Below are 12,080 nucleotides of genomic sequence, written 5' to 3'. Positions count from 1 at the left end.
AGGAGAAAGGGTGGGCTCTAATAGTCTCGCGAGAAGCTTGCATTGACCAATTTTCGCGAGATTTTGGTCCCTATCGTTACTCTCGCAGGGTCGCATTTAGTCTCGCGATCTTTGGGAAGTTCCGTTGCGGAAGATGGCGGCGGCCGCGAGTACCCTTCTCTTCTTGCCGCCGGGGACTTCAGGCTGAGCCTTCCCAGGAAGACTGGGAAGTCTATTGGTGCCCTGCGTCCCGGGAGTCCGAACCGATTTGGTTCCCCCATTGTGGTGGGAAAGGGCTTCTCCTTTTGTGTGGAAACGCAGGCCTTTCCCACCTCCAGGATGAAGGCTCAGGGGGAAGCAGAGGGTGAGTGAGGAGATGAGAAGAGGGCGGGACACTACTGTGGGGAGCAGGCCTGTGAGAGGGGCTGGAGGTCGGTACCCCGTAGGGGCCACTTTAGAGGGCTCCGAGTCGAGGAGGCGAGATGTGTGTGAGTTTTACACTCTGTCCCCGTTTTCCCCCAGTGAGGGTGCAGTTCCAACTTTGGGGTTAGCTATGGGAGTTCTCAACGAATGTTTACGTTTCCTGCCCTAAAGGGGCAGTCATCTGAACTTGAGGCACCTGCAGCCTAACGTGGTGGGAGACCAGGCAAGTGAATCTAAAACGTTTCTGTCTTGTGCGAGAGGAGACGTCTGAATAGTGACTTCGGTACTGGAGGATTCGTTAGTGTGAGTGAAATGATTAGGGCCATGTATTAAAAGGCAGAAGTTCTCTATAGAGCGTCACAATGTTCCGATTTTGTGCTACTGAGTATTTTTAAAACGCTTTGAACTTCATCTTTCCAGTGCCCGGACCACAACTTCTGAAAAACAATTTTCTGTGTGTCCTTACCCAGCCCCTTTAAAGATCAGTCCTGCAGTTTAAAATGTTTCCTTATTGTCTTGGATATAGTTTTTCTAACACAGCGTCTTGTATTTGTGCTTCCTCTTTTCGCCTCTTTATTCAAAGCTTTGTAGATCAGTGACCCTGTCTTACTCATCTCTGTGTAGCCCACGGCACATAACAGCTGTGCCCCAAAATAGTGATTTGAGCATCCAGGAAAGTTACTTCCGTGCTTTTCAAGGCAAAGAGCTGGTGTAATTTGACCACGGGAAGATGTATTCTTGTGTGCGGTAGAATACAAAGTGTAAAATGGAAACTCCATTAGGCAGATTTTTTTGGCTTAATTTGTTTAACAGCTAAAGTAGTCTTTGAAAGAATGAGATGTGAAATTAGGAATTAGAAAAAAACTGCCCGAGAACCAATTTTCCAGAAGATGAGGCCCTTGGAGAAGAATTTTAATCTTACCGTTTCCCCGAAAGTAAGACATCCCTGGAAAATAAGACCTACTTACAGTTTTGCCTCTCGCTGAAATATAAGGCATCCCCCTGAAATAAGACCTCCCCGAAAATAAGTCCCCGGCCCCCCCACGCTAAGGTGACCAGACACCCGCTTTTGGCGGGACAGTCCCGATTTTTAACAATTTTTCCCGCGTCCTGCATCGTTTTTTAAAAAGTCCCGATGTTTTGAAAGAATGCATGACAAACTAGGGTATATGGTTTTCGGCTGCCATGTGGCTATTTCGCCAGGATATGAGTTTTATCAATGGTGTCCTGCTTTACGAATGTTAAAATCTGGTCACCCTAATGTAAGACCGCAGGGCAGCTGGAGCAGACAGGAAGTGCGAGGTCTCTCTTAATAAAGCAGTGAATGTGTGCCATATTCTTCTTCAAGGAAAAATAAGGCATCCCCTGAAAATAAGACCTAGCGCATCCTTGGCAGCAAAAATTAATATGACACTCTTTATTTTCGGGGAAATGGTATTTTAGTAGATCTTCACATCTTCTCAATTATTTATGTATTGTTAAAATATCTGTAAGAGCCCCCAATAAAATGATTTATTTAATTTTTTTTAAAAAGGATCAGACAGAGGGCAGAGGAGGAGATTCACATGTTTAGTCCAGATGCCAATCTTGTCCATCTTTGTCTTAGCGCTTACTGAAGACTCATTCTCTGGTCACGGGTACATTCCTTTTCCATATGATTTTAGTTTAAATTCAAATTGGAAATAACCGAGTAATAGATATTTTCTTTTTCTGTAATTTTTATTTTGTTGAGAATATAAACAACATAAACCAATTCAACAATTTTCTACATGTGTAGTTCAGTGACGTTATCTTTGAGTTGTGTAACCATTGTCACCCTTTTCTGTTATTCCTTTCCTGTTAACATAAATTTACTGCCCCTACATTGCCTCTCTAGTCTTTTAAGTTGCTGTTGTTAATTTGACACCACATAGCTGAGTCTTAAAAGAGCATAATGCTCAAGAGAGCCTGTTTTCTTGGTAGCACCCATAAATTGCTCTCGCAGTTAACCATAGGAAAACTGTTCAAGCATATGTTTTATATATATATATATATATAAAATCATGAAACAGATTTCATGCAGATCAAGAGATGACATCACTGAATTGTAGGCTCAATCCTGAATATAATCAGAGATGGTCCTTCATTTGGTTCCACTTAAAAGTTTAAGTAGAAAGCAGACTTACTTTATATTACTTAAGTCAGACCCATAAATTGTGTCTCCCTACCATTAAAAAATAGTTTCATATATTGATGTAAATAATACTGGAAAAAATTAATTACATTCTCAGTGAGGTGAGGTATGTTTTCTTTTGAAACCGAAGAATTGAAAGGACTTCATTGAAGATTTTCTAATTATGTTTTCTAATTTATGTCATAGAATCGGAAAAGCTGAATAAGATGAGTTCTCTCTTGGAACGACTCCATGCAAAATTTAACCAAAATAGACCTTGGAGTGAAACCATTAAGCTTGTGCGTCAAGTCATGGTGAGGATTGTTGGTGTGCTTAGATAATACTTCCTCTGGACTTGTTCAAACTGTAGCCAATATAGTGTGTCTTTCAAATTTATTTGTCAGAAAACAACACAAGATAGCTATCAGTATTTATCCACCTGAGGAGGATTATTTTCACCTTGAATATGGAGGAATATTTCAAACAAGAGCGCTAAATGCAGTTATGGGCGTATATGATACATTGGTATAAGGAGATTTTATTAACCTCTCATGATGTTTCATTGTACTGTTAGAGTATTTTTTAGGTATTTGTATTATTAGAAGAGGTTGTGATTAATTCTTAATACAGATGAGCTCTAGGAGGTATATATTATCAGTTTGCATATCCATATAATTTTGTTTTAAGGATCAATGAGATGTATATGAAAATACTGTGTTGCTAAAAGATTTCTATAGCTGAAAATTCTACAGATGCATTTGTATACTCTTAGGCAAGTTTGTATGTGTACAAGGTATTTTATTAAAAATGCCTTGAATAACTGAATGGATAATTTTCTAGTCTAGCAATTTAGAAGTTGTCATTAGGATTCCATGGCAGCCATATTCTAGGTTAAGATACGTTTTATTAATGATGATGTCATAAAAGGCACATCATAATATAGAAGGCTTTTTTTATAGGTGGCTACTCAGGCCCTCTATTGGGGTGCCAGTGTCTTGGGATAACCTTGGTTTTCATTGTCTGCTTAATAGTTGTGTGAGTTCAGAAACCTATGGTATTGGTACTTTGGGCTTTTTGTTTTTGTTTTACTTTGGGCTTTTACAACCTTTTATAACAACAGACATACTAACCAAATCAGGTAAATTAACTAGTAAATCAGAATACTCATTTGTTAATTAGTTAATTAATTTGTGTGTGTTCATTTATAATACTGGGTTTATCATGCTAGTACCAGAATAATGTTAATCCATTCTTTGGAGCATCTTCTTCTTTAATCAAATTATAAGGGAGCACAGATTATTAATTCATGAGATTGTTTTATACCACCATAAACCCTTGTTCACTTTTTTGGCTCCTGGATGTTTTGCAGGGAGGTGCTTTCCTAGATAGGAGTAGAAAACTTGGTTCTTTGGGGGTTTTTTGAGTCCCTCCGTTTTCAAGGAGCCCTGGTAGTATAGTGGGTTCTTTGTTGTGATGCTAACCAGAAGGTCAGCGGATTAAAACCACCAGCTGCTCCTTGGGAGAAAGGTGAGGCTTTCTGCTCCTATAATGATTTCGTCTTGGAAACTCACAGGGACAATTGTACTCTGGCTTGTAGGGTTAACATGTCAGAATCCACTTGATGACAGTAGGTTGGTTTTAGTTTTCATGTTCTATTTCTTCAAAGGATTAATGCAATTGACATAATTTACCTTCAGTCTAGTTTGACTAAGGTTTGGTTCTATTTCTCAGATTATATATATTATCACCTTGTTAGATTTTGGAATATCTAAATCTGAGTCATTCCATTTAAATTTTATGATGCAGTCACTTCTGCTGGAAGCTGATCCCATCTGTTACATTTTGATCTAGTTTTTTCATATATCTTAGATTTGGTAATTCCCTATTCATCCATCGTGATATAGATGGATAGAGTCATGGTTAAGAGTCTGTAGATTATCCTGACACATTATTGGCTTGATTAATTTTTACAAGTATTTTCCCACTTGACACACAGGAGAAAAGGGTTGTGATGAGTTCTGGAGGGCACCAACATTTGGTCAGCTGTTTGGAGACATTACAGAAGGCTCTCAAAGGTTTGTATCACTTTTGAAGTATACGGATTTTTTTTTTAACTTCCAGCTTAAATATTGATTTAAACTTACCTTGGTGTGTTAGTCTGGGTACTGTAGAGAAACAAATCCATAGAACCTCATGTGTAAGAGAGAGTTTTATATAAAGGTTAAATGCGCATCAAGAAAACATCCCAACCCAGTGCTGCCCAAGCCCAGAAGTCCAACATTAACCCCTATGTCCAACACCAGTCCACAAAGTCCTCCTCCATCTTACAAAACAGCAATGATGCTGACTGCAGGAGGAAAGCCGAGTCAGTGAACGTGTAAGCATCTCAGCGCTGGCAGGGGTCTCCACACAGTGCTCACAGGGCTGTATCGGTGTAGGTCCATGTGGCTTCTCTGAGATGTCTTGCAGGAAGTCAGCCTTGCCAGCTGAAGCAGGGAACTGCTAAGGCAACTGCACCCTGGTCCTACCTTCACAAAGCAAGAGAACTTGAAAGGCGAGGCCCACTGAGCCATTTATCTCTCCACCCTTTACTTAACCCCACATGTGTTTATCAGCCAGGTTGGCACAATAAACTAACTCACTTGGAGAGAGAAATTTATTTAGTAGATCAACCTTCTGTGTCTTGTGTTGCTTTTTGCTTTGTGTATGGTGTCAAAACGAGTTATTTCCTTAACTTTTGAAGCATACAAATTTTTTCTTTTAGAAGTCTGTAGAGCCTTAAATATAATTGATAGGGGAATGTCCCCTTCAAATTAACCCTCAGTAAGAAGATGGATGCTTGAATTTAGCTGCATGGTTTTTACAATGTTTACGGACAATGTTTTGGGGAGAGCTAACATAAGGTTTTGAAATCAGCTATTCATGATTATAATTAATAACTTCTATTTATTTGAAGAAATGAAAATATAAACAGGCTTTTCCTTGACCTCCCATAAATAAATCTCTTTCAGCTGTGAATTTATTTTATGACTTCTGTGATAATTAATCTTCATTCTATTATTAGCAGATAAACATGTCTTTTTTAAGGGAACTATAACTTGGCTCAAATATGGGGGATGAAAAAGGGAGAGAAGGAAAATCCAATTAATTTTTCAAATAAATCCTTAATTTGGACACTTATTAATGCCTGCGCCATAATGCAAAAACCAACCAAACAAACCCTTGCTGCTATTGAGTAGGTTCTACGTCATAGCAACTCTATAGGACTGGCCCTGTGAGTTTCTGAAACCATATCCCTTCATGGGAATAGAAAGCCAGGCCCCTTTCTCCTGAGGAGCGGCTGGTGGTTTCAAACTGTTAACCTTGTGTTTAGCAGCCCAACTTTTAACCACTACGTCACCAGGGCTCCTAGGGTACAGCTAAGCCTTACTACTGAACTTTGTGCAGATTACAAGTAGTTGAACGATTGCATATACTCAGTATGTTACTGTATTTCAAGAATATACTAAGTTGGAGAATCCTTTGTGGTTTCCTTTTTCTACCCTTCATAGTAACATCTTTACCAGCAATGACTGACCGTTTGGAGTCTATAGCAAGACAGAATGGGTAAGTTTATCATTAAAACAAAGGTAATTAGCTTGGTGTTGACAGTGGGTGACTTCCCTCATGTATTTTCTGTTTTGTTTGGATTTGTTCCTAGACTGGGCTCTCATCTGAGTGCCAGTGGCACTGAATGTTACATCACATCAGATATGTTCTATGTGGAGGTGCAGTTAGATCCCGCAGGACAGCTTTGTGATGTAAAAGTGGCTCACCACGGAGAGAATCCTGTGGTAGGTGTTACTACTTGACTAGGATCTGGGGGATTTACTTAGGGCCAGTAACTTAAAAGTGAGCTATAGAGGTTTTAAATGGTTTGGGTTTATATTTTTGCACGAGCCACTGTAGAGATGATTTGATGAGCTTACGTCATCAGTATCTATGGAATGGATCTTAGAACTGGGTGGATTCTATCTCTGATACCATCCTAGTGCTTTCTCAAGTGGAGCCCTGGAGGAGCCCCTTTCACTTCATGTCAACAAATAAGAGCCACAGGTTAACAACAGTGCTGAAGACAAGATCATTTGTGGTTCCTGTCTACAAAGCACTCATAATCAAGTAGGACAGATAATCCTAGACATAACTAATTTCTCTTTTTAAAAAAAATCCTGTAAATAGATGAATATAAAATATTATGTAACCAGGCAGTTGATAAAGATTCCAAGGATGGCATTAAAGAGAGGTCCTAAGATTCAACCAGGGTGCATTATAACACTGACAAAACAACACATCGCTCTAGTTACTGAATGCTTCCTCCCCCCCATTACCATGACCCTGTTCTACCTAACAAATCTGACTAGACCAGAGTACACACATTGGTACAGTTAAGGGTAAGGTGACCAGATGTCCCGCTCTTGGCGGGACAGTCCTGATTTTTGACAATTTTTCCCAGCTCCCGCGGTGTTTTTAAAAATTCCCAATTTTTGGAAAGAATGCACGACAAGCTAGGGTATATGGTTTTCGGCTGCCATGTGGCTCTTTTGCCAGGATATGAGTTTTATCAATGGCATCCCGCTTTTGTCCCGCTGTACCAATGTTAAAATCTGGTTACCCTAGGTAGCTTTTGACATGGAATTCAGGACAGAAGATACCCTCAGGAACAGTGGTTGGGAGTAGCGATGTGCTGAGAGTAGGTTGGTGGGGGGCAGGGTGGACCCAACACAAATTTGACTATATAGCCCTCCCCCCAGGGGAACAAATAACAGAAATGTGGGTTAAGGGAGACAATGGACAGTGTGAGACACGAAACAATAATATATAATTGATCAAGGATTCATGAAGATGGGACAGTAGGGGAGGGAGGGGAAAAAAGAGGAGCCTGATACCAGGGACTCAAGTTGGAAGAAAATGTTTTGGAAATGTTGATGGCAACATATGTATAAGTATGCTTAATACAATTGAGTGATAGGTTGTTAGAAGATTTGTAAGAGCCCCCAAATAAATGATTAATAATAAATAAATAAAGAGAGGTCCTAATAATTCAAACAAACTACTGAATGTTCATTCCTTCATAAATTGCATGTTTTCATTTTCAGTTTTACTTTATAAACCTCATACTTCACCAAGGTAGAAGAAGATGCTTTTGATATCTTAGTATAGGGACCTTCAATAGTTTTGATAGTTTTTGGATGTTTTTGTTATGAAGTATGTATTATTACTATTAATAAAAGAGAAAACTAAAAAAAACCCCAAAAATTAAAAAAAATAAAACTGTGGTGCCTTCAAAAGTGTTAGAGTAGGTTAGTATTTCCTTTCATCTACTGTTAATATTTCATCTAGTTTTAATATTTCTTTCAGAGCTGTCCAGAGCTTGTCCAGCAGTTAAGGTGAGCCATGACATTTCTGTTTCTTTATATTCATGGACACTACTTTTCTTTATACCCACTGCCGTCGAGTTGGCTCCTTCTTATAGTGCCCCTACAGGACAGAGGGGAACTGCTCTGTAGGGTCTCCAAGGGTTTCAGTCTTGGTGGAAACAAACTGCCCCATCTTTCTCCTACAAAGCAACTGGTAGGTTTGAGTGCCAACCTTTCAGTTACCCCAACATCTAACCCACTGTGCCCCCAGGGCGCCTGCTTTTCTGTATATCTAGGGTGAAGATGAGAAGTTACATTCCTCAAGAACAACATTTTAAGACTGTACTTGTTTACTTTCAGAATTGATGTACCATGGTTTGGTTTCTTACCCTAAGCAGTTTATCCAGGATTCCTAACTACAGTGCTAGTACTAATGACAGTTTGGATTGGGAATCCTTTGTGGTCAAGGCTTACCCAGTGTGCTGTAAAATGTTTAGGACCATCTTAGCTGCTTCTCTTCACTGGTTGACGTCTCCCGGTTGTGGCCATCAAAAATGTCTCCAGACTTTCTCAACTGGCCCTTGGCGCTTTAGATCTAGCTTTAGAATTGTTGTGTAGAGCAAAGATAAATAGACCCTAACCAGTAAGTCTACACATTAGACTGTTGATACATGTTGGAGGGATAATGATAAGGTCAACTATTTGAACCCACCAGCTGTTCTCCAAGAGAAAAAAGAGGCTTTCTGCTCCCATACAGATTTACAGTCGGGTTGTCATAAGTCAGAATTGACTTAATGGCAGTGGGTTTGGTTTTTTGGGCTTATCATTAAATCATAGATGGGTTAAGAAAACTGAGTCTATACCATGAAAATAATTTTTTCTCCTTTCATTTTGAGAAAAATATTTTACATTAAGGTGTATGTAAGATAAAATCTTATACTGGAAATGCTAGGTTTGAAGAGTTAACTTTCAGTAATGGGTAGCTTTTTCCACTTATCTCTTTAAATTTAAACTCAGGATCAACTTTGTCAAAAGTAGGAAAAGTCAGTGTGTCAATTTTGTGTGGTAGACATAACAGTTCTTAGTTATAGCATAATAATGTCTTAGAAAGGTGAACATTGATCAAAGAAGTTTTACATTCAATCATCTATGATTGTCTTAGCCAAATGCACCAAGTTTGAACCAGCTTAGGGGAGAATACAGTACATCATTAAAAATACCTTTTTAGAATTGTGTTCATTTAATAAGGCTGGTGAACATGAGATGTGAGGGTACTTCTCAAAAGGCAACTATTTTTGGCTCTAAAATACGAAAAGGACCCCTGGTGGCACACTGGCTAATTAGTCAGCTGCTAATTGAAAGGTGGTTGGTTTGCCCCCACCAGCTGCTAGCAAGAGAAAAGGCCTAGGTGACCTCCTGTGAAGATTATAACCCAGGAGAGCCCAGAGGGCATTTCCCCTGTCCCATCAGCTCACTGTGAGTCACGGTCAACTCAACAGCACAGAACAAGAACAGTAAAGTAAGGGCCACAGCTAACATCAATATGTAAGCCTCTTTGTAAGTTGACACTTCAGAAAAAATGTTAAATTGTGCGTGGTTTTTTACTCTATATATTTTGCTCTTTCTTACTCTTCGTGTTTCTATGCGGTGATAGCTCAGTAAATTTTAAAGAATCACTCCGGAGAGAGAATTGTGGAGTTACGTGAGATTGCTAAGTCTGCCCACAAGAGCACCTGTTTGACTAAACACTAGGAGTCCAGTCATGACTATTAGGTCCTGGAAAGTCTGAGGCCAGAGTAAGAGTCTGTGCCCCACCCCCTCTCCCTGACCAGACTTGGTTGTAGGACTATTTTATAATGTATGGAGCTTGTTTGCATAGTGCCCACTCACTTTTCTCCAGATTCTCCGTCTATTTTCTAATGTTCATTTTTTCTGTTCACCTGTCATATACCTGCAAGTATTTTGTCTTCCCAGTTTATTTCCCATTCCCTCTCTTTTAATAAAAAGTTTTATTTCCTCATGATAATCTAATCATACTTACCTATAAGAAGAAAGTAAAATGATTTATTAAAACCAGATATTATTACCAGATGTATGAATTATCAGGTCATTTTTTAATCTCTATATAGCTGATTAACACCTTTTACAGAGTAATGGGGTAGAGAGAGAAAAGTAAAACTTTCATTTTTTTTTTTGTATTTTTGATGAGTTGAGGAAACTTTGGGTGGGGAAAAGATGAAAGGAAATTATTAAAATTAGATTTTTTTATAGCCATGATTTTTAACACTGTGCTATGAGATCTATTGGTAATTACAATTACATGTTATTTTCTTCCCTTTTCGTTGAACTCCTCATAGGGAAAAAAATTTTGATGAATTTTCTAAGCATCTTAAAGGTCTTGTTAATCTCTATAATCTTCCAGGAGACAAGTAAGTATACTTTTTGCTTCTTTGATCCATAAAATTTAGAAGCAGTTCTGTGCTTAAAAATTTCCCATTTTCTGCTTTATCATTCATTGATTTCTTGTTGTACTGATAATCTACAGCTATTTCTGACTTTATATAATTATTTATTTCTGACTTTAAAAGGTACTTTATAATATCTATGTTTGTGGATTATAATAGAAGACGGACAATAATTTTTTAGATGTCTTCAGCATGTTGATTTGTAGGCTGAAAGAAATGTATTCTTGTGAAGTTGGCTTGCCATTTTATGTTAACATATTAGGAATCCTGTTAACTTGCTTGGGTCTTTTAGACACAACTTAGCTTTGATAGATTAGAGTTGGTTTTAAAAAATGTTTTAATTTCCTCCAGAATAGACTCTCCCATGACTTAGGCACGGTGTACCTATTTGTGTACTTGTGTGCACATACTTAACTCTTGTTCTCATCATTTTATTATTCAGCAAACTGAAGACTAAAATGTATTTGGCTCTCCAGTCCTTGGAACAAGATCTATCCAAAATGGCAATTATGTACTGGTAAGACTGACTAAAGCATTGTTTCTATAGAACCTTCATAGGTACCTCCCCCGGGACCCCCTATCTTGGGAATTACTAGCTTTAATTATATCACTATATATCTTGTTCATGTCCTTTTTCTTCTCATTGAAATTGTCTATCATTTCTTGAGTAATAGTACCACCAAGTTACTGGTTGTTATTCCATATGTTTTATTTAAAGATTTGGGGAACCTGATCTCTCATCAAACAAATAATACCCTTGCTGTTAATTTTAGCACCATATTACTTATTGGTGTGTACTTGGAAATAATCCCTTTTCTCGGAAGGTGAAATATGCTTGTTTTATGCTTAATTATAGAAAAAGTTGTTAGGAAGAGCAAGATTTTTTTAGATCTGAACTCAGTATCCAGCTGTGCACTATGTTCAGTGCTTACATAAAGCAAACATAGATCATTTGTCTTGCAGGAAGGCAACCAATGCTAGTCCCTTGGATAAGATTCTTCATGGAAGTGTTGGCTTTCTCACTCCAAGGAGTGGAGGTACATGATCACAGTTTGCTTGCTTAGAAAAATAACTACTTTTAGTTGAAGAGCCATATCTGATAACTTTATATTTTAGTTATAAATATAGCAATGGTAGAAAACTACCAGTTTCCATTCCCACTGACTATTTTATAATGATTTCTAAGGTGAGAACACTGGTTCTTCTTCCCCGGTTGTTTTCTTTTTTTAATTGTGTGAAGGAAATTTTTGGTTCTAGAATTAATATATATTTTTTTATCATATGTTACAACCTGCTTTGGAGCAAGACTACCCATAGCTGTGAAAATAATTTCTTTTATATGAATTTACAATAATGTGGATGTTTTCCATTATTTGTAATTTATTTGGTAAAGGTACATTGGTTAGTTTTATTTTTCATAGGTCATTTAATGAACTTGAAGTACTATGCCTCTCCTTCTGACCTGTTGGATGATAAGACTACATCACCCATTGTTTTACATGAGAATACTGGTAAGACTATAACTGTAAGGAAACCATAGACTTTGTTTTATGTTTAAAAAATACTGTTCTTAAATCAAATTTGTGCTCATACTTCCACATACACAGTTGACCTCATTATTAGTGGATTCCTTTGTGGATTTAGTTACTCAATAAAGTTGATTTG

General features: G+C 38.1%; 1 protein-coding gene across 1 annotated transcript in view; it reads left to right on the top strand.

Moving 5' to 3' along the window:
- Positions 1-145: 145 nt before the first annotated feature.
- MED1 (mediator complex subunit 1) overlaps positions 146-12,080 on the top strand; it is a 33,420-nt gene continuing 21,485 nt past the window's right edge. The window contains exons 1-10 of the mRNA XM_004707113.3: positions 146-343; positions 2,762-2,868; positions 4,551-4,629; positions 6,106-6,160; positions 6,255-6,387; positions 7,952-7,980; positions 10,308-10,379; positions 10,858-10,932; positions 11,379-11,452; positions 11,837-11,926. Coding sequence (XP_004707170.1) covers positions 319-343; positions 2,762-2,868; positions 4,551-4,629; positions 6,106-6,160; positions 6,255-6,387; positions 7,952-7,980; positions 10,308-10,379; positions 10,858-10,932; positions 11,379-11,452; positions 11,837-11,926 — 739 coding nt within the window. The 5' untranslated portion in view covers positions 146-318. The remainder of the gene's footprint in view (positions 344-2,761; positions 2,869-4,550; positions 4,630-6,105; positions 6,161-6,254; positions 6,388-7,951; positions 7,981-10,307; positions 10,380-10,857; positions 10,933-11,378; positions 11,453-11,836; positions 11,927-12,080) is intronic.

This window comes from Echinops telfairi, unplaced genomic scaffold (genome assembly GCF_000313985.2).
Source record: "Echinops telfairi isolate 266 unplaced genomic scaffold, ASM31398v2 ScPeMD7_7458;HRSCAF=8496, whole genome shotgun sequence".
Lineage (NCBI taxonomy): Eukaryota > Metazoa > Chordata > Mammalia > Afrosoricida > Tenrecidae > Echinops > Echinops telfairi.
Note: the sequence above shows the minus strand (reverse complement) of the source record. Positions and strands in the feature narration are given on the sequence as shown.